General features: G+C 35.7%; 1 protein-coding gene across 1 annotated transcript in view; it reads left to right on the forward strand.

Annotated features, from left to right (window-relative positions):
- DECR1 (2,4-dienoyl-CoA reductase 1) overlaps positions 1-23,357 on the forward strand; it is a 44,627-nt gene that overhangs the window by 9,504 nt on the left and 11,766 nt on the right. Inside the window, exons 2-5 of the mRNA XM_032421729.1 lie at positions 6,231-6,433; positions 8,943-9,000; positions 9,126-9,212; positions 10,194-10,341. Of these exons, the coding sequence (XP_032277620.1) occupies positions 6,231-6,433; positions 8,943-9,000; positions 9,126-9,212; positions 10,194-10,341 (496 nt within the window). The remainder of the gene's footprint in view (positions 1-6,230; positions 6,434-8,942; positions 9,001-9,125; positions 9,213-10,193; positions 10,342-23,357) is intronic.

Consider the following 23,357-nt stretch of genomic DNA (forward strand, 5'->3'; position numbering starts at 1 on the left):
TGAACATAGCTTTTCCCTCCCACCCAAAGAATGAGTGTATCTGTTGGATTAATTCCTAAATGTGGAGTTGCTGGGTTAAAGGGTGTGTATATTTTAGATAATATTTTGATATGTTACCAAATTGGCCTCCAAAGAAGTTGCCCCAACTCCTATCAACAGATTTTAAGAGTGACTTTAATAAGCTATTTTTTGTACTATGTATTATGAAATTTTGAACCTTACCAATCTTGTGAGAGAAAAATGATATCTTCTTTGTTTAATTACATTCACCCAGTTACAAATATGGTTGTATTTTTTGCATGTGGACTATCTTTTTAAGGCCTTTGCCCAGTTTTTCTATTTGCAAATAACTTGTTAATATTCATGTATCAATAGATTTGGATTTTGGGGGGTTAAACTAATTTTTAAGATGGCATAATTTAGAGTCATTGGAAGTGAGTATTTCAACTTGATGAAACAAGCAGCAGAGAGCTGGATTTGTAGCCATAGCTCCATAAGACTCTACTTGTCTGCACTCATGTACTTTTGATGGCATTGGAGTCTGGCCAGTCAGGTTACAGTGAATAAAACAAGCATTTACTGAATGTCTAATTGGTGTTAGAAACCCTATTATAGTAATGAATGGAGACTGTTCTGTCTTCCTGGGTGCTCACAGTCTGGTGCAGAAAACTGATATCCTGATGGAGGGAGGGATTCATTTGGCCCATTTTTAACAGAGACACATGTTCAAAAGTGTCAACAGTTTTTGACACTTTGGCTTGGTTTTGAAGGCTGGTTCTGCTAGGTTGACAAATAAAGTGGGGGGAGTTCAGGCAGATGATAAATCAGGAGCAAAGGCCAGAAGAAAGTTTTGGCAAGTTTCAGGAGTGCTGCGGGGTTGGTGGGCGTTGGAGTATACCTCTAAGTGGTGGAACTGGTTAGAAGTAGGGCCAGGAAGGTAGGTTGAAGCCATGTTGTCCAGCTTGAATGTCAGGCTAAAGAGCTTAATTTTTGTATTTTTGACTCTGGAGGACATCAGTGTTGTTGTTGTTTATTTATTTATTTGAGAGAGAGAGAAAGAGAGAGCAGGAGTGGGGAGGAGGGGCAGAGGGAGAGGGAGAAGCAGACTCCCTGCTGAACAGGGAACCTGAGGTGGAGCTCGATCCCAGGATCCCGAGATCATGACCTGAGCTGAAGGCAAATGCTTAACCAACTGAGCAATCCAGCAGCCCATGGACATCAGTGTTTTTGAGGTATGGGATTTTAATGTGGAGGCCCAGTCAATTAGTAATGGTGACAGTGATGGTAAGATTTCTAAGAGTCATTTAAATATTACCTTCCTTAGCTCCACAAATTCTGTGTGAGGGTCTGTTAATAGTGATTTTTACAGATTTGAAACTCAGTTTTCTTAATAGTATACCTAGAACATTAAATGATTATTTTTACATTGGTATAAAAAAAATCATTTTTCCCCTTTCTATTTTGTATTGGATTCTTGGGTTTCATTTAGACGAGGAGTTACGCGCTCAAATGCCTCAAGTTCTGGATGGCCCTATAAATGACAGTGGTTGCCCAGTGAAAAGGGTTCATTTTACCTGTGTGTGTGGGGACTGGTCAGAGCTCAGGCATTGTCTCAAGGGGGCATTAACTCAGTCTTATTAGAAGCTGGACCTGAGTGTTGGTAGAGCTTCTGATTTTTATCTGAATTCTCCCGGTATCCAAATATTGGCTCAAAATTGTAAAATACTGGGCAGGCCTAACAAAACATCTGGCTTGGGTCACCAATCTGCCTTTATTGTAGGTGTTTATTCTAGCATTCGAGACCAGTCAAAATACTTAGGTAATTTAAGGTTAAATCTCAATGCTATATAGTCTTCATCCTCTAGGGAAGAGACAGTCAAGACTCTTAAAAGAATTGCCATTCTGAGGATTAGAAGTATGATCACTTTTCATTAGTTTAGATGCTATCATTTAGGACCACATGAAGGAGGAAGATATTGTTTATATGATGTGGGAGAGTCATGAGTATGGAGCGGAAGGCAGATGATAGCTGGGTTTTTTTGGGGGAGGGGAGATTTTAGAACTTCTAATAAGTAAATTTGTTTGCCAAAATCGAAAACATTAGAGAGTTTTAAGAATTTTAAATTTTAAAGCTGTCCAGAGAAAGACAAATACCGTATAATTTCACTCATATGTGGAATTTAAGAAACAAAACAGATGAACATAGCAGAAAGGAAGGAAAAATAAAATAAGATAAAAACAGAGAGAGAGGCAAACCATAAGAGACCCAGCTATAGGGAACAAACTGAGGGTTGCGGGAGAGGGGGGGGGGGGGGGGGGTTGGGGTAACTGGGTGATAGGCATTACAGAGGGAACTTGATGTAATGAGAGCACTGGGTGTTACATGCAACTGATGAATCACTAAATTCTACCCCTGAAACTAATAATACACTACATGTTAACTAACTTGAATTTAAATAAAAATAAAAAAAATAAAGATGTCCAGAGAAATAAATTTTGATATGAAAGATACTTATTTTCAAAAGACAACTTATTTCTAGAAAAAACACAAAGCAAGATTTGAAAACTTAAAAGTCTATTTTGTATCCACTTTTTATGACTCAAAAAGAAATGGCCAAAATGCTATTTCAGGTTATTCAGGATTCTTCTTTATAGAAGTAGGAGACCGAATAAAACATGATTCCGTGAGGTCTGTTCATCTCTATGGGTCTTAATATTGAAATGAACAACTTGTTTTTAGGCAAACAGATGGTTTGAATTTAATTTTTAATAGCATATATGCTATGAATTATCAGAAGGTAATATGAATTAAAATAGCATATCAATTTCTTCACTTTTGGTTTGGTGGGAGAAATCAGTATTGATTAGATCAAATAAAATACAACAAGTAAGCCTGTGCTATGTAGTAACCTAATACCTTATAGATATAGGAATTATTATCAAAGTGATTATATTTTTGCCTCTATATTCTTTCTTCTATTATTGGGGAGGTTGGGAAAATGTTTTAAGATAAATAAAAATATGTATATACAAATATTTTATTTATTTACTTAATTTATCTTTCATAAAGCACCACATCATATTCCCTGCACAAATCAACACTAAATAAATAGAAGTTCCTTTTAGAGCCTTTGAACAATTAGAACACATTTTTTTCATTATTAGTGGAAAATGACAAACTCACCAGCCTATTTGTGCAAATTTCCTGATTCATCATTTTAATGTAATAGTCCTGGAGGCGGCAGCAGCCTTAAGTAAAACTGCCATTTATGTAGAGAAAGATTATTATTGTAGGTTGCTTGGATTATTATGCTTTGGCAAAAGGATACAAAAAGAAAATGCTTTGTCAACATGAAGCTAAAGGAAATACAATGACCAGCATGGAACATAATCAGATTTACAAATTTGTCTTTACCAATTATTTTATACATGTTTTCAAATTCTGTCTTTCAACCACATTTTTTCCTGATTATAAAAGCAAATCATACTTATTGAAAAGATTTTGAAAATACTAAACCCAACCAAACAAAAAGCAAAAATAATCATCCGTAATCTCATCATCTAGAGATAATAACTGTGTAAGGAAAGTAGTGGGTGGACTCTGAAGTCAGACACATCTTGGGTTTGAGTCAAGTCTTTTCTACTTAACTGTTTGTCTTTAAAAGTTAATTACTTGACTTTTTTATGTTTCAGCTTTTTCATCTATAAATTGGGGATAGTAATAGAATTTACCTTATAGGATTGTTGTGAGGTAATGCATTGAAAGTCTTTAGTAGACCTTTGCACATGGTAAATACTGAATCTACTACTTACTGTTGTTTTTTTGTTAGTCTTTTTTCCAAGCATATATTTTTATTTATAGTTAAGAACATATTGTATACTTTTTTCCCATATAACATCGTATCATATGCATTTTCTTGTGTAATTTCCAGTTGATAAACAGCCTTATCCTAAATCATTGACCATATTACCAGTTGTTTCTTTAGGCTAAATTTCTAGATATCCCAGACCAACTGATGGCAGCCCACTTAGCTTACAGGAATGTTCTAGCAGGAAATGATAGATTCTGGAGTTTTAATTTCCAACCATGACCTGATGGGGAATATCATGTGCCTCTTTGGTGTGATCATTAAGCTCTGTGGGAGTTCAGTGAGTAGTGAGGAAATATATAAGATGATGATGAGGGAGGATTCTGGAGCCTGTCAGACCACATTTGAATCTTGGTTCTGTGACTTGGGCAATATGTTTAACTTCTCTGGGCATATCCTGTCCAGTGAGGTGTAAAAATAATATCTATTTCATAGGGTGGTGAAGATGAACTGGTTTGATATCAAATCCTGACATATGGTAAGCACTTAATGAAATTAGCTCTTTATTGTTTGTTATTTTCAACACTTAAAGTTTGTTTTTATAATTAAATGTGAGAGAATGGCAGTGGTTTTCACAAGTAATGTGAGAATGTGAATTGTAAGACATAAGGTAAGGCAATACAAATATTTTTAGTGTAAAATGTTATTTTCCCCCTATTTCAAATGTAACAAATAGTTATCTGTTCTAAATTTATTATCCAGAAGACAACATAGGAAGAGGCATTTGATTTAATAAACCTTATGAGGAAATTTTAATAGTTTTTTCAGTGATTCAAAAATGGAATGTGATTTTTATCCAAATTATTCTTGTTAAAAGATGAATATGCTTTATGTTATTTCTTTTTTTTGCATCTTTTTTTAGAATGCATCTTTCAACTAGGATCTTTTTTTATTTTTTATTTTTTTATTAGTTTCAGAGGTAGAATTTAGTGATTTATCAGTTGTATGTAACACCCAGTGCTCATTACATCAAGTGCCCTCCTTAATGCCCATCTCCCAATTATTGCTTCCCCCCACTCACCTTCCCTCCAGCAACCCTCAGTTTGTTTCCTAGAGTTCAGCATCTCTTATGGCTTGCCTCCCTCTCAATTTTCATCTTATTTTTCCTTCCCTTCCCCTATGTTCATCTATTTTGTTTCTCAAATTCCACATATGAGTGAAATCACGTGGTATTTGTCTTTCTCTGACTGACTTATTTCACTTAGCATAATACCCTCTAGTTCCATCCACATCATTGCAAATGGCAAGATTTCATTCTTTTTGATGGCTGAGTAATATTCCATTGTGTATATATACCATCTCTTCTTTATCCATTCATCTGTTAATGGACATCTGGGCTCTTTCCATAGTTTGGCTTTTGTGGACATTGCTGCTATAAACATTGGGGTGCATGTGTCCCTTCATATCACTATTTTTGTATCCTTTGGATAAATACATAGTAGTGAAATTGCTGGGTCATAGGGTAGCTCTATTTTTAACCTCCATGCTGTTTTCCAGAGTGGCTGCATCAGATTCCATTCCCACCAAGAGTGTAAGAGGGTTCCCCTTTCTCCACATCCTCGCCAACATCTGTTGTTTCCAGAGTTGTTAATTTTAGCCATTCTGACCAGTGTGAGGTGGTATCTCATTGTGGTTTTGATTTGTATTTCCTTGATGCGGAGTGATGTTGGGCATTTTTTCATGTGTCTGTTAGCCATTTGTTTGTCTTCTTTGGAGAAATACCTGTTCATGTCTTCTGCCCATTTCTTGACTGCGTTTTTTATTTTTTGGGTGTTGAGTTTCTTAAGTTCTTTATAGATTTTGGATACTAGCCCTTTATCTCATAAGACATTTGCAAATGTCTTCTCCCATTACATAGGCTGCCTTTTAGTTTTGTTGACTGTTTCCTTGCTATGTTAGTGCTTTTTAAAGTTAAATTTAAGCAGAACCCCTGTAAATAATAATACTAGCATTTATAAAGTGCTTGGCATATACTAAACAATGGACTTGGTATTTTATTTATATTTACTCATGTGCTGCTTACAGTGTCCTATGAGTTAGGTTCTATTATGGTCTCCATTTATAGAAGAAACTGAGGCACAAAGTGGTTAAATCACTTGCTGAAGGTTATACAACTAATGAGATAATTCTGTCATGTGTAGTCTTGCCCCAAAGACCATGCTTTTAACCTTCCATTCTGTTACTTAACATTCCAGTAGAAAAAGAGTCATAATTGATTAAATACATACCAATATGTTTACAGTGAGTTTGTTAACCCAAGAATTTGATTAATAATAAATTCAAGAGTAAGTTTTTTGAAATTCAACTATTTTGTGGAAATGCATTTATGAAAATTTCAGTTAATCTTTTTTTCCCTTTCAGTTTTTCAGTTATGGAACAAAAATATTGTATCAAAACAATGAAGCTTTGCAGTCTAAATTCTTCCTACCCCTTCAAAAAGCCATGCTGCCGCCTAATAGCTTTCAAGGAAAAGTGGCGTTTCTCACTGGGGGAGGTACTGGCCTTGGTAAAGGAATGACAGCTCTTCTGTCCAGCCTAGGTGCTCAGTGTGTGATCGCCAGCCGGTAAGTCACGCTCAGCGAATTGCCTGGCAAGAGTCTATTATAAAACAATTCTGTGCCATGATTTTGAAAACACTCTTTGCCAGAGTCTTTTGTTTTTCATCTTAATTTTCTACGAAATATCCTTTAGATTATTTAAATAAATTTCCTTGGAAAAATCAGTTACAATTTGTAATGGTAGAAATACAGATGGACCGTGATTTACATTGATTCAATTTAGGATTTTTCGACTTTACGGTGGTGTGAAAGTGATACATACATTCAGTAGAAACTGTACTTGAAATTTTGAATTTGGAACTTTTCCCAGGCTAATAATATGTGGTAAGATGCTCTTTCATGATGCTGGCAGTGAATTGCAGCTCGCAGTCAGCCACTCAATCATGAAGATAAACAACCGATAACACAACCGTTTTGTACCCAGACAACCTTTCTGTTTTTCACTTTCAGTACAGTATTCAGTAAGTTTACATGAGATATTCAACACTTTATTATAAAACAGGTTTTGTGTCAGATGATTTTGCCCAACTATAGGCTAATTTAAGGTAGGCCAGGTTAAGCTATGATGTTCAGTAGCTTAGGTGTATTAAAATGCATTTTCACATTACGGTATTTTAAACTTATGATGGGTTTACCATGGATGTAACCCCATTGTTATGTTGAGGAAGATCAGTAATGATTGATTATGGAACTGATGATGTATACATTTCCCAAATTCAGTGATAAAATTTTTTTTCTTGTACCTGAAGCTTAAGTTAAAAAGTACTGTGTTGGGCGCCTGGGTGGCTCAGTTGGTTAAGCAACTGCCTTTGGCTCAGGTCATGATCCTGGAGTCCTGGGATCGAGTCCCGCATCGGGCTCCCTGCTCAGCGGGGAGTCTGCTTCTCCCTCTGACCCTCCCCCCTCTCATGCTCTCTCTATCTCATTCTCTCTCTCAAATAAATAAATAAAATCTTTAAAAATAAATAAAAATAAATAAAAATAAAAATAAAAAGTACTGTGTTGAGGCTGCTTTGTTTTCAGTAGGAGTGATTATAGTTACTGCTTCAAAGGATAGTTAGCCTTGTACTAGGATAATGGATATAATCCTTCCATTTTCTGTAAGATGGGCTGATGTTTCAAAACATCTATTGTGATAAATGTAGGAAGGATAAGGCCATATAGATGGAATTTCTTACTTGGGCATATCCTGGGACCCTATAACTATGTAAGTCTAGAACTTTAGAGACTGGTCAAAAAAATCTACACCTTCTTCCTATTTTGAATAGTGTAAAATTTTTAGATAAGCTGAATAAGAATCTGAATGACAAGTCACTATGTAATTTACAAAGGGCCAAAGGAATTTCTTTCAGATGTTTCCTTTAATGCAAATTGGCCAGAATATTTTTTTAAATATCATAATGTTTTTACAAATATTAAAATATTATTTTCTTTGTAACACTACATAATTTATTTTTCATGTTTATTTCAAGAGTATAAAACAATGCATATAATGCTTTTTTATCCTTAAATTCAGTCTAAAATCTACTAACATAAATTTTATACATATCAGATTTTATATAGTATTAGTTCACATTGTGTTTTCTTTCTAAAGGAGGCTTGGGCAAGGGAACAGAAATTATTGTAATTAAGGAAATAATTTTATTTATTTTATTTTTCATGTTTCAAGTTTTTATTTAAATTCTAGTTAGTTAACATATAGTGTAATATTGGTTTCAGGAGTAGAATTTAGTGATTCATCACTTACATATAACACCTAGTGCTCATCACAGGTGCCCTCTTTAATACCCATCACCCATCTAGTCCATCCCTCACCCACCTCCCTCCATCAACCCTCAGTTTGTTCTCTATAGTTAAGAGTCTCTTATGGTTTGCCCCGCTCTCTCTTTTTTTTTCCTTCCCGTATATTCATCTGTTTTGTTGCTTAAATTCCACATGAGTGAAATCATATGGTATTTGTCTTTCTTTGACTTATTTCTCTTAGCATAATACTCTTAGTTCCATCCACATTGTTGCAAATGTCAAGATTTCATTCTTTTTGATCATTGAGTAATATTCCATTATATATATATGTGTATATATACACACACACACACATACATACATGCATACTGTATTTTCTTTATCCATTCATCAGTTGATGGACATTTGGGCTCTTTCCATAATTTGGCTATTGTTGATAATGCTGCTATAAACAACAGGGTGCATGTACCCCTTGGAATCAGTATTTTTGTATTAAGGAAATAACTTTAAAGCTGTGTGTAGATATAAAACAACTAGTTTAAAAGTAAATAATTTAATAATTGAGTATTAGATATATAAAAATTGTACAAATTTAACTTTTAGAAAGTGAATTCATTCAAACTGATTTGTTTATAGATACAGCTTTTGTATTTTGTCAAGATTGCATCTGTTTAACCTATAGATTCTCTTTGTTTTTTAATTTATGGAATTAAAAAGAAAAAATATGAAGTCATTTCAGAACTCATGCAAAGTACTGTGTGTTTATTTCTAGGAAGATTGATGTTTTAAAAGCGACTGCAGAACAAATTTCTTCTCAAACTGGAAATAAGGTACATTAAAAAGAGTTATTTAATTCAGATTTAGGAATTAAAGCATGCTTAAATAACTTATTCATGTTTTTGGTTTCAGAAGCTTGAAAAATTTAGGATTCCTTTTTCTCTCTGATATTTTTCAGGTTCATGCAATTCAGTGTGATGTGAGGAATCCTGAAATGGTGCAAAACACTGTGTCGGAATTGATCAAAGTTACAGGACATCCTGATGTAAGTGTAATGGTGATGAGGCCAAAGTATGAGGTGTTTGGTGTTGATGCCACCCACCAAAATGTGCTAAGGATGCACTAAGGAAATAAAATATTGATGTGAGCAAGTGCTATGTTGAGAAGCATGTATTTTTTGTCCTTAGGAAAGATCCAGCTTTGCTCAAAGCAGGGAACAGATTAGGTGAACTGCTACACCATTGCCTTTCGGAAATACTTTAAAAATGCATTTACAGTCATATAGAACAAACTTGATTTCACTTTATTTAATGAGATTATGAAATAAGAAGAGCAGTTATCCAAGAGCACAATATCTAGTTTAAATGATGCATGCTCTTTGCTTTTCCTAATAACTTTTGATTATCTCTATCAGTAGAGAAGAATGGTACAAGTAAAGAAATCTATAAGATACTCCAAATTTTTCCTTTTAAGACCTGAGATGTGCATGGGTATTTTGCTGTTTTCTTGTTCACATATTGGAAAGAAGCAATTTCCTCCAGTAGTCTCAAAGAGAGCACTGTTCTAAGTTCAAGATATTTTCAGACAGACCAAGAATATTGAATCTGCTAATAGAACTAGGCAGAATCTTTATTGATAGTGAAGAAACAGGTTATTAACCAAGAGTTTCGTTGGGTAAATTAAGCCAGACTGTCACCAAAATTAAAAGACATTTTGAGATTCCTTGAAATACAGTATAGACAAATGGTAGATATGCTTAATCTGTATTTGTTTTCTTAATGATAGATTCTACCCTAATTTTGAGACAGAGATTAGGATTCTGAGATTTGGTAGATAACACAGGAGATTTTCACAGACTCAAAAAAAGTAAAACCAAACCAAATCTCATGGTATTATTTTATAGCAGACCATCAACTTTAGCTTTATTGTATTATTTGGATTAATAAGTTTTAGAAGTAAAAACTCTTCAGGGAAAATGTTCTTCCTTATCTAAAAAATTCTATTATTTGCCTTGCTCATTTATTAGATTGTGATAAACAATGCAGCAGGGAATTTTATTTCTCCCACTGAAAGACTCTCTCCTAATGCTTGGAAGACCATAACTGACATAGTTCTAAATGGTACTGCCTATGTGACACTAGAAATTGGAAAGCAACTAATTAAAGCACAGAAAGGTATGTTTATTAATTTTTCATATATTTATCGGGTCCCTACTGCACACAGGTTCTATGATAAGCCCTGGGATATTTTCAAAAGTCAATAGGACAGTGTCGATACCTGTACAACTCATAGTCTAATGGAGAAGATAGATACTAAAATAATTACCACATGCTATGATATGAGCTATAATAAATACATATTTTGTGTGTATTGGAAACCCCAAGACAGGAATGACTAACTCTCCCTAGGGATGATTATCAGGTTGAGGAACAAGGTGCAACTTGGGCTGAATTTTCAAAGATCTAGATGTGGAGAAGTGGGGGTGGAAGGAAGGTGGGAGGTAAATGTAAATGTCCATGGAAAGAGGCCTGATGGAGGAGAAAAATGAGGTTTAGGGATTGATGACAAATGTGATGTGGTTAGAGATGAGGAGGGAGAATGGTGGGAAATGACTATTTGGAGGTGGGTTGGGTGTAATTAGGAAAGTTCCCAGTACCAAAATAGAAAATTTGATTTTAATTCTGAAGGAAACGGGGAGTTATTTCCGTATGGATTTCTCTTGAAGGTGTTTCATGAAGAAAGTGACTTGATTGGAAAGGATACTGGCAACAGTGTGGAGGATGGAAAAGATTAGGGAAGCCATTCTGAAGGGTTTGACTTTTCTCTTGGCATGTGGCTGCATGACAAAATCAACAGGCCTTACTGATTAGATGAGAGAGTTTGTGCTGAGTGAATAGTTTGGATGATGATGACATCAATGTGGTTGAGAACACTGGGGAGAATAGATCTACAGGGAAATTCCTAGAACATTTTTGTTTAGTACTATGTACAAACCTTATAAAAGTTCATGCAATATAAGTAGTAAATATATGTATAATATATGTGTGTATGTATATACTTATATGTCTAGAATCAGTGTATATATGTTCATTTAAGGGACACTTACTGATGACTTTTGTGTAGCAGGTCTTGTATGCCCAAATGACAGAGATGGACAAATCTCTGTCCCTGAACAAGGGGAATGGGTTGGGACTTGAAAGATAGGGGTATTTCTCAGGGTGGAGAGTATTCTGAGCAAGGAAAAGGAAGAAGAATCCTTGTGTTCCTTGAAGGATGTCCTTTGGGTCTTGAGGGGAGAAGAGAAGGCATGGAGCTGGCCAATTTCCTTCCTCTGGTTCAGAAGTCTTTGCCTCATTAGATTCAATTTCTTCTTCTTTTTAAAAAATTTTTAAAAAGATCTTATTTATTTATTAGAGAGAGAGCAAGCACAAGTGGCAGGGGGGCAGCAGGCAGAGGGAGAGGGAGAAGCAGGCCTCCCGCTGAGCAGGGAGCCCGATGCAGGACTCGATCCCAGGACCCTGGGACCATGACCTGAGCTGAAGGCAGACGCTTAATTGACTGAGACACCCAGACATCCCATCAGTTTCTTCTTCTTTACTGTGTGGATAATTCTCAAGCCAGCTGGAGAAAGGATGTAGGAACAGGCAGAATGTTACTAGAGAGGTGCTGGCTGTTTCTGTGCATGTATAACCTCCATCCTTTCTCCATGCACTCATTGAAATCAAATCCCCAAGTCCCTCATTCCCACTACAGCAAAGTGAATATCAATTCCATTTGGAGTTTCCATGATTCTTGTTTGTTTTTGATTTTGTGGGTTTTTTTTGTTTGTTTGTGGCTTTTTTTTTTCCCCCAGAAGAGATGGATGATTGGGAAGGGAGACAGAGAAGAATGGGCTGGCTCTTCTCTCTCTCTTTCTCTGTCCAACGATCCTTGACCTCTGTGTCTCTTCTCTCTCCCTTTGACTCTGTCTGATTTTCTTTCTCCTTATATCTTATTCATTTCTATATTTCTTTCTCTGTCTCTGTCAGCTCTTCACTCTGGGTTCCCTATTTTGCTCAGTCTCTCTCCTCTTTGTGTTTCTCTGCCTCATTGTCTCTTTTATTCCTTCTCTGACTCTTGATTTCTGTCTGACTCTCCCTTCTTTTCTCATTATTGTCTTTCATTTTAACAGACTATGATCTATTTTTATTCTCACATTGGATTAAAATTCTGTGGGCTTCATTAAAAATATATTAGCTAAGACTTTTTAAAAGATGGAAGCCAGTTTTTATTCTTCCAAGATTCCTGTCAGTTATTGATGCCATAACCTGACAGAGTTTGAAGGACTTGTACCACTAGGCTCTGGAGAGTACAATGCACAGGGTCTGTTCTGGTACTAGAGCAACAGTTAAGGAACTCAGGTGCTAATGATCTCTGAAGTATGTCAAAGAAGTCAGTTCAGGGGGTAGGCAGTCTATGATTATTTGTGGTCAGAAGTATGTTTGGTGGTCTGGAATCTAAGGAGTCAGTCAAGGTAAGATATCCAGGGAAGTCAGACTAGAGAAGATAAGGGTACCAGCAACTGAAAGATAGACATTTGCTTGCAGGAATTGTTGACATACACTCGGAGAGGGGATAGCAGATGACTGAGGATCAAGAGAGCAGTGGCTGTAGCTAGAGAAGCTAAGAATTAGAAGGACATTATTAAACTATGTTTATAAGTAGCATTGATGCAAAATTAGTAATTATGAACAAATGAAAGATTTAGGAAACTCCTAAAGACATTAGCTCAGTGTGCTCTTATAACCACAAAGGTCAGTAAATACGTGACTGATCCTTATTGAGAAGGATATTGAAAATATTATGCTGAGGTCCATTCATCTCTAGGATATCATGTATCAGTATAAAAATTAGTGAACAGTATGGAAAAGAATACCTAATTTTATTGAAGAATGAGAGAACTTGCAATGAGAAGAGACTACAAAAGAGACTAATATGGGGTTTTATTTAAATCTAGTCACAAAGGATAGGATAAATATTAAATTTTTCCATCAAACCCTAGATCATTAGAAACAAGAAATACCTCTTGAAACTCACAAGAGGTGATTTTAGGACACGTAAGAAGTATTTTTTAAAAAGATTTATTTATTATTTTAGAGAAAGAAAGAGTGTGGGTGGGGTGGGGCAGGGGAGAAGGAGGGAGAGAATCTCAAGCTGACTCCCTGCCAAGCATGGAGCATGACTTAGGGCTCGATCCCGAGATCACAGTCCAAGCCGAAATCAGGAGTTGGTTGCCTAACTGACTGAGCCACCCAGGTGCCCCAGGACAGATAAGAAATACTTTATTGAGGTAGCACTAATAATACGTTATACCACTATGGTACTTTTTAATTTACAAAGTACTTTCATATTATAGTATGCAAACAGTATGAAATCAAGATTATTACAAGCTGATTAAAGAAAAGAGTAAATCAATGCATAATATAACTTGAATGTATTAATTTTAGTTTGCTAAAATTGAGATACAATTTATATATAGTGAGATCCACAGATTTTATATGTTCAAATTGAACTTTTGATAAACTTACACACTTAGGTAACCATTGCCCCAGCCAAGACATAGAACATTTCCACTGCCACCAAAGGTTCCCTCTTGCTATCTTCTACTTACTCCTCACCATATATATATACCTTTTTTTTTTTTTTTGAGAGAGAGAGAGAGAGAGCATGAGGGAGGGGAGGGGCGAGGGAGAGGGAGAGAGAGAATCCTAAGCAGACTTTGTGCTGAGTGTAGAGCCAACAATCTCATGACCTTGAGACCATGACCTGAGGCAAAAATCAAGAGTCGGATGCTTAACCAATTGAGCTACCCAGGCACCCCCACTATCTTAGTTTTTAATCCATTTTTATTGGATTGTTTGTCTTTTTTATTATTGATTTTTAGAAATTCTTTGTTTAATCTGAATACTTTGTCCGATATAGTATGTATTTAGAATATTTTCTCCCAATCTGCTGCTTCTCTTTTCATTTCTTTATCAGTATCTTTTGGTGAGCAGAAGAAACTACATTTTGACAAATCCACCAAACTGTTTTCCAAATTGGGTCTAGGAAGTTGCATTCCCAACAGCAATTTATAAGATGCATCTGCGCCACATTCCAGCCCACACCAGATTGGTTCTATTACATTTTAGCCTTCCTCAGTTTGTGTAGTGGTCCCTCATTTGTGACATTAACTTATATTTCCCTAGTAACTAATGAAGTTGAGCATCTTTTCATGTGATTATTTATCAGTTGTATAAATTCTTTGAAGTGTCTGTTCTAATCTTTTGTCCATTTTCTTATTAGGTTGTTTGTCTTCTTGGTGTTGAATTGAAAATTTATTTTACATATTCTGAATATAAATCTTTTATCAGATGTATGTTTTGCAAATATCTTTTCTCAGTCTATGATTTGTCTTTTCATGTTCTTAACAATGTCTTCTGAAGATGAAATATTCTTAATTTCGATGTTCAACTTAATGAAATTTTTCTTTTATGACTCATGCTTTTTGAGTCCTAACTAAGAGATCTTTCCTTAATCCAAGGTAACAATTTCTCTGTTGTTTTCTTCTGGAACTATTTTAGTTTTCACTGTTACATTTAGGTTATCCATTTTGATTTAACGTTTGCATTTGGAATGAGATAGCAGTCCAGGTGAATTTTTGGCATACATCTGTCCATCCTTTTCTCAGTGAAATACTTTGGTCCTATTGTGGAAAATCAGTTGATGATATAAATGTAGGTCAATTTCTGAGCTCTTTATTCTGTTCAAATGATATATCTATCATTATTTGATTACCTAGCTTTATAATACATACATACATCATATATAGGTTACTTTAGCTTTATATTAACTTGACATCTGGTATTGTGAATCCTCCAACTATTCTTTTTTTCAAAATTGCTTTCATTGTTCTGTGTTCTTAGCATTTTCATATAAATTTAGAATTCAGTAATTTTTACAAAAGAGTCTACTGAAATTTTGACCAAGGTTGTGGTAAATCTATAGATTATATTGGGGAGAAGTGACATTTTGACAATAACATCTTTCAGTCCATCAGCATGCAATGTCTTTCCATTTGTTTAGGTCTTTAATTTCTGTCAGCAATGTTTTGCTATTTTCAGTGTGTAGTCTTATATAAATTTTGTTAAATTTCTGCCAAATAGTTTTATATTTTTGGTGCTATTTTAAATGATACTGTTTTCTAAATTTTATAATTATTTGCTTCTAGTATTTAGAAACACAGTGGACTTGTTTTTGTATATTAACCTTTTTTCTATGAGCTTGCTACAATTACTTAATAGTTCTTACAGCTTTTTCAGTAGATGCCTTAGGATTTTCTATATTCTTAATAATTATGAAAAAAGACAATTTTTATGTCTTCCTTTCTAATCTGTATTTCCTTTTCTTGCCTTATTTTACCAGCTAGGACTTCCAGTACAATGTTGAATAGCAGTGGTGAAAGCAAATATTTCTTCTTGATAGCAGGGGGAAAGCACTCAGATAGTCATCATTAATTAAAAATTTACCTGTAGGTTTTCATAAATGCTCTTTATCAGTTGAGGAAATTTGCTTCTGCATGTAGTTTGCTGACAGTTTTTAAAAAAATCATGAATAGGTATTAAAATCATCTAATCTATCTTTATTGAGGTGCCGATTAGTATGGTAAATTCCATTGATTAATTTTTGAATTTTTAAACAAGCTTTGCGTTATGAATCTAAATCCTGCTTGGTTATGATATATTATCCTATTTGTATATTGCTAGATTTGTTTTGCTAAAATTTTCTTAAGGCTCACTTTTTCAGCTTCCAGATATTACTTTTAATTGAGTTTCTTAGAGCCATGACAGTGCTTGTTCAGTTCCGGGATGAGCCAGATATTTGAGGGGAATTTATATGCAGATGTTGCATCCTTCTTTCCACCTGCTCTGGCAGTTCTCAGCTCTGATTTTTGTGAACAGATGATGTATTGGCTACAGCCCTGCTTTTTGAAATTGATATCATGTTTAACCTACATCCAAAAAATGTCTCTTGTGTCTCTCTGTCGAAAACATATTAGATGAGTGTTCAACATGTCATGATATACGTCCTATTTGGCTGTTTATCAGAATCTTAAATTACTTGATATTCAAATGAAAATATTGGCCACATATCCATGATTGTCTTTAAAAAACATACTTGTTTGGATTCTATCTAAATAAAACAATTTTTTCTTAAATTTTATTATAGGATAGACTACCCAGATATTATACTTGATTTTGGACTAGCTTTGGTAACTGAGTCACATGGACTACTTCATACCAAGAAGCTATAATTCTTTCCACGTAAGATCATATGAGAATTCTGTAGTCATTACTGCAACTTCTGTAATTATTAAATAAAGATAGATGATGACCCAACAGGTGTTAGAATACTGAACAAGCAAAAAGCAAAACATTAATTATAAGGAAATGTTTTAATTTTAACCAAATTTTCTTCCTCTCTCTCTCTCCCCCTCTCCTTTCCTCCTTTCCTTTCATCTTTCCTTCTTTTTTAAAAACACCATTTATTGAGTGCTTATTCTGTATCAGGTCTTGTTCTAAATGCTGAACATTTATTAACTCATTTAATATTTGCAGTTACACTGTAAGATATGACCTATTTTATTCCCATATAGTTACAGCTGGATCAGAGTTAGTCTTTTTTAATAGATGACATAGATGTTTTAAATTCTCAGTTCTACAGATAAGAAACTATGGTTTATTAAATACCTAATAAGCATTAACTATTATTGTTAAAATTGACAATTGGCATTTTTTTTTTAGAGAGAGAGAGTGTGTCTGAGTGGGTGCGGGGTGTGGAAGGAGAGGGGAAGAGAGAATCTTAAGTAGGCTCCATGCTCAGCAGGGAGCCCTATGTGGGGCTGTGGGGCTCAGTCTCAGGACCCTGAGATCATGACTGAGCCCTGAGCCGAAATCAAGAGTCAGATGCTTAACTGACTGAGCCACCCAGGTGCCCCTACAATTGACATATTTTTAAAGTCTAGTGAGAAAAAAGAAGGAACTGTAATTCAGTTTAAGTCATAGTCACTAGTTTATACGTGATACTTAGACACTTAGGGAGTTGTGATGTTTTTACATTTACTCAGCTTTCTCATCTATAAAACAAATTGCATAATTAATTACTTCTCCAAGATTTAGTAATAAAACAAACTGATAGCTACAAAAGCTTCATGAAAAATATAAATTGCTTTACCAATGTGCATGGGCTTCTTCATGCATGTGAATAAACATATGGTAGCCTAGATAATTTAAAGAATTTGGTGGAGATAATTTTCAGAGCTTCGGAGTATCTAAGCGTCAGGGATAGTCAGAAGCAGTCTAAGACAGCTTGAACCATGTGAAGCCTGTATGGGGGAGAGGGAGGGAGTGAAAGGTCACTGTTTAGGCAGATTAATCATGTAAAATGAGGGGAAAGAGGAAAGAGGAAAGTAAGAAACATCTCCAAAGGAAATTGTGGATAGATGGGTGTCATTGGAAGAATTCCTGAGGTAATCTTACCAGAAGCCTTGTGTAGAGGAAGAGTAAATTGAACCAATTCACTAATTGAAGAAAGAATTAAAAAAGAGAGCATCCTTTTGGTCAATAAATATGAAGAAATAGTTGAAAGCTTTGAACTGGGTAAAATACTTTATACCTTTCATATGCTAAGTTTTAATAAATTATCAGAAAACCCAAGGTTTTTAGTGATCTTGCTGTCCTAGACTCCCTAGTGTGTGAACTGTAAACACAAAAATAAATTTTAAAATAGTCTTATTTCCAACCCATTGATACTGTCCTTGACCAGTTCCTTTTCCCTCACTCTCTGTCATCTAGTGCCCTCACCCTGTCTAATCTCACTTCCTTCCATAACCACCCCTTGTTTGGCTGTTCTTTTACATGTATTCTGACTAGAACCATTTGTCTCTAAGCCATACAGAATCTTCATGCCCAACTCTAGTTCCACAACTCAATGAAAGATGCCTGTTCAGGGGCGCCTGGGTGGCTCAGTCGTTAAGCATCTGCCTTCGGCTCGGGTCATGATCCCAGGGTCCTGGGATCGAGCCCCGCATCAGGCTCCCTGCTCTGCGGGGAGCTTGCTTCTCCCTCTCCCACTCCCCCTGCTTGTGTTCCTTCTCTCACTATCTCTCTCTCTGTCAAATAAATAAATAAAATCTTAAAAAAAAAAAAAAAAAGAAAGATGCCCATTCAGAGGCCATGATGCACACCTTAGCATTTCAAAATACACATGCTGCATGTTGTTATTATTCCCTGTTGTAAGTCTTCTTGTCCCATCCACCAAGATTGGAAATGCTTTTACCTAACAGGATACATTACTCATATCCCACATGCAAATCCTTTCTGCCCTGTCTCCAGTCCTCTCCCCATGAGTTCCTAACTCATTACTAAGCACAAAGGTGATGCTTTGTTTGTGAAATGAAACATTTTTGAGACCGACAAAAACAAGAGGAGTTGAGGGCATATTTAACATTTCTTTCAGTGATGTCTGTCAACTTCACTACTAGAAGAAAAGAAGACGACCGGTCATTTTGACAAAATCGAGTGGTATGGAAGCAGTGCTCCTTGTTTGACAAGAAAGGAATCGTAGATCAGGAGTAGAATGTGGCTATCTTTCAGTCATATGAGTGCAAGTTAAATGCTGTTTAGGTTTTAAAGTATATTAGGACCATATGGGTACCTTTCTGTGTATTGTGTCCATTGCCTTCCTTAGAAGAGTGGGTGCACTTAAAGAATGTTTAAAAACATTTCTAGGGGTACCTGGGTGGCTCAGTCGGTTAGGGGTCTTCCTTTGGCTCAGGTCATGATCCCATGGTCCTGGGATTGAGCCCTGTGTCAGGCTCCCTGCTCAGCAGGGAGCCTGCTTCTCCCTCTCCCTCTGCCTGCCTGTCTGCCTACTTGTGATCTCTCTCTCTCTGTCAAATAAATAAATAAAATCTTTAAAAAAATAAAAAGTAAATAAAAAATAAAAACATTTCTAGTCATCATTTGGAATTTATTAAGGTAGCATTAGTATCCTTTTTAAAATCACTTTTTGGGAGCACCTGGGTGGCTCAGTTGTTAAGCATCTGCCTTCGGCTCAGGTTGTGATCCCAGGGTCCTGCTTCTCCCTCTCCCACTCCCCCTCCTTGTGTTCCCTCTCTCGCTGTGTCTCTCTCTGTCAAAAAAATAAATAAAATCTTTAAAAATAAATAAATAAATAAAATCACTTTTTGCTGGAGTTATCTTGCTAGTTTGATGGAACATTTAAATTCCATTTGTTAAAATTTATTGTAGCAACCATATGTAGCTTACTTTGTTGTATTATGAAGATAATATAAAGGTAAGGTGATTTGGAAATTTTGAATCCTTTTTTCTTTTAAACTATGTAATTGGAAATTTCTTGGAGAGGCAATTTTACATAGTGGTTAAGAGTGTAGGCTCTAGAATCACACTGTCTGTTCTCATCCTGGTTATACCTCTTAATACTCGTGTGAGCTTGGGCAGGTTACTTCTCTGTGCCTCAGTGTCTTCTGTAAATCAGGGATAATAGTAGAACTCCTCCCGAGGATTGCTATGATGATTAAGTGAACTAGTACCTATAAAGTGTTAAGAACAATGCCTGGCCTAGACTAGTGCTCAGTAAGTGTTAGCTATTAAAGAAAATATTAGGTTCCTCCAAGATAAGTGTATTTTTACTACCTCTTTTACAAGGGGACCATAAAGTGTCTGAATTTGAGACCAGGACCTGTAATTAAAATAGACTAGAAAAACCAGAGCCCTGATACCACTTATTGTAATTAAACTTGCAAGTTTCAACCTATATGAAAGATGTGTATATTAAATGTTCAACTGAAATAAGGCTTTACTCAGTAAATAATATATTTTTAGGAAGTTATTTTGTTTTTTAAAGTTATATAATCCTCCTTTGATTAACTCTTAGAGCACTGATGATTTTTAGATTTAAATTTAATCTGAGCTTCTATTGAAAAGTGGCTGAGAGACAGGGTCCTCTGTTCCCTAATCCAAAAGACAGAGAAGCACAGTTTTCTCTTCTTGCCATGATTGGCAGTAAGATTAATTGCTTACAATAATGGAAGAGTTAAAGCTGCAAATAATATCTCAATTGTATGTTTAGAAAGTATAAGGAGTCCAGTGTTACTTATGTGTAATGTATAATGCCAAGAGAGTTAAGAAATGAGGATAGGGGGTGTGGAGTTTACCCTCTGGAGATTAGTAAAGAATAATTGAAGAATCTTAAGAAGAGATACATTCTCAGTGGAGATTGAAGCATAACTGATGACTGAGGGGAGAACCCAGTGAAGAGAAATGTTAAAGGAAAAAGAAGAAAGAACCAATGAAAGAATGGTCTAGTCCCAGGAGCTGTGAATCAGAAACACAGGTGGAGGGTCTTACTCTGGGATATGGAAAAAGTTGATGGGTGATGTTGAGAGCCTAGGTGAAACTGCAGATGTATCTTTCCAATGGCATTCACCCACAGTTTGTAATAGTGTTAAAATCCCTTCCTTGTAAGAGTGGAGAAAGCAGTACTAGTATTGAGTTGAGGATGGATGTCTTGAGACAACATGGTGGCTAGGCATTAAGTGATTAATTCATGTAATTGTCTAGGTGGTAAATAAGCAAGTTAGAGCAGGAGGGAATTATAAGCCTAAAGAATATGAGAGGAAAAAACCCAGAATTTATAATGAGGTCTCAAGGAGCACGTGCGGTATGAGGGTGTGAGAGAACTAGAAGGACAGGATCTAGAGAATGAGGCACTGTATCCATATTTTGGCATGATGGCAAAGCTCAGGTTGTTGCTCTGTTGGGTAGTAGTGAAGGTTGTTGGGAATGGGGAGATCATAGAACTGTGAGATTTCTAATCTTGTCCACCTGGTTGTTGAATTCTATCAGGATGATGACAGAAGTTGGGTTTGAGATGTGGCTACAGATGCTTGTGTAGGTTTAAGGCCAGGAGTCAAATTTCAGCACAACTGGCAGAGTAACTGGGAAGACAAACATCAGTTGAAGTTACAGGTAGTAGTTAAAAAGCTGGATATTAATCGGTTTCAAAATGGTGCTTTTTTCAGGAGGGTAAAAGAAGAATAGGTAGAATCAACAGCAACAATTAATTAATGAGTAATCCGTAAAATTGAATGACTTTTGCTGGACACTCCCTATTTTCCTATTTTACAGATGTTAAATCCTCAGCCCAGAGCAGGGAAGTGACTTGGTCAAGGTCACACAGCTATACAACTAGTAAATAGTAGAATCAATATTCAGGCCCAGATATCTTTATACTATTCTACCTCTGTTGGTTATGGGAACTAAAATTGTTTATTATTTTAATTTTCATAACTTGGATTGAAACTAGATATTAGAACTTTTGAGTCTTTTGAAATTGGACATAATCTTGCATTTTATTATTTTTAATAGACAATGTGATTTTTTTTAAAGATTTTATTTTTAAGTAATCTCTACATCTAATGTGGTGCTCGAACTTATAACCCAGAGATCAAGAGTTACATGCTCCACTGACTGAGCCAGCCAGCTGTCTCTAGACTGTGATTTTTAGTGTTTCTTTGTTATTATTTTTTACCGTTTTTAAGTAATGAAGCCACTTGAAGCTTGAAATATGTGGTGATGAAGAGCTGGATTCTCTTATTAAGGCTACCATCACTGGGGGTGGTGTGATCCCGCACATCCACAAGTCTCTGATTGGAAAGAAGGGACAGCAGAAAACCATTAGAGCATTGTTTTAACTAACCCTCTTCCTCCCCGTCATTGTACTATACCTGGGACAGAAGAAATAATGGGGATATGTGGAATTTTAAAAAGAGGCGGATGGAAAAGCATAGATAGTTCCTGTAGATGCGATAAGAGACATTTGTATGTTCTTAGGCTCAAAGTTTGATAAAGTACCTTTCCATGTGGCAGCACTTGTGTGTTGACTGGCTAGGTTTCTCCTGTGTGTTTTATACAAAAAAATGGAATTGATAAACCATTTTCTACAAAAAAAAAAAAAAAGACAGGCTATTGCTCCCTTTCTCCATTTACTTGACCTCAATAAATAACAGATTCATTTCTGCTTGTCTGCACTGGGATGTTAGAAATTTGGCATTTCCAAACCTCTTCTATAGGAAGTTATTCTAATTTAAAGAATTGGCCTTGGGATACCTGGGTGGCTCAGTCAGTTAAGCATCTACCTTTGGCTCAGGTCATGATCCTGGGGTCTTGGGATCAAATCCTGCATCAGGCTTCTTGCTAAGCGAGGAGACTGCTTCTCCCTCTGCCTGCCGCACCCCCTGCTTGTACTCTTTCTCTCTCTGACAAATAAATAAATAAATAAATAAATAAAATCTTTAAAAAAAGAAAAAAATAAAAACATAAAAAAATTAAAGAATTGGCCTTTCTTCAAAAAGAAAAATATATCAATGACTAATTGACTAATTGTCTAATTGACTAATATGACTAATAATTCTCAATGGGAATCTGAGAATTCTTTATTTTTGAGCTTTTAGCACCACTTTTCATTCATTTTTTTTTTTTTTAAGATTTATTCATTTATTTTAGAGAGTGTGTGTGAGTGGGGCAGGGGCAGAAGGAAACAGAGAGAAATCCTCAAGCGGACTCCACGCTGAGTCCAGAGCCTGACGTGGGGCTCTATCCCAGGACTCTGAGATCATGACCTGAGCCAAAATCAAGAGTTGGACACTTAACCGACTGAGACACCCAGGCACTCTACCACTGTTCATTCTTTAAAGTCCAGCTGTTGTTGTTCTACTCTGCAGCTTTAACCCAATTGGGATAGTACAGTTTCAAAATTTTACCTCCTTCTTACACTCAGAGGCAGCGCTGTCTCATTCTAAGCAGTGGGCGACCCAGATCTTCTAGGCTGAGAAAATAAAACCTAAAGGGAGAAAGAAGAGAACAGTATCTTTCATCTTCAGTGTCTGAATTATATAAAATGGTTTAATTCTTCCTCTTTCACACCTGAATAAACATTTGTTAAATCTGAATCAGAAGTTAGAGTACTTTCTATTGCAGCATTTGCTTTATATAAGTAATTATCACTTTTTTAAGTAGTTTTTATGATTTTGCTGTAAGAGTGATGCAGTTATAGCATCTGTTGTCAATGTTCTGTAATTGTGTACATG

This window comes from Phoca vitulina, unplaced genomic scaffold, assembly GCF_004348235.1.
Source record: "Phoca vitulina isolate PV1807 unplaced genomic scaffold, GSC_HSeal_1.0 scaffold25, whole genome shotgun sequence".
Classification (NCBI taxonomy): Eukaryota; Metazoa; Chordata; class Mammalia; order Carnivora; family Phocidae; genus Phoca; species Phoca vitulina.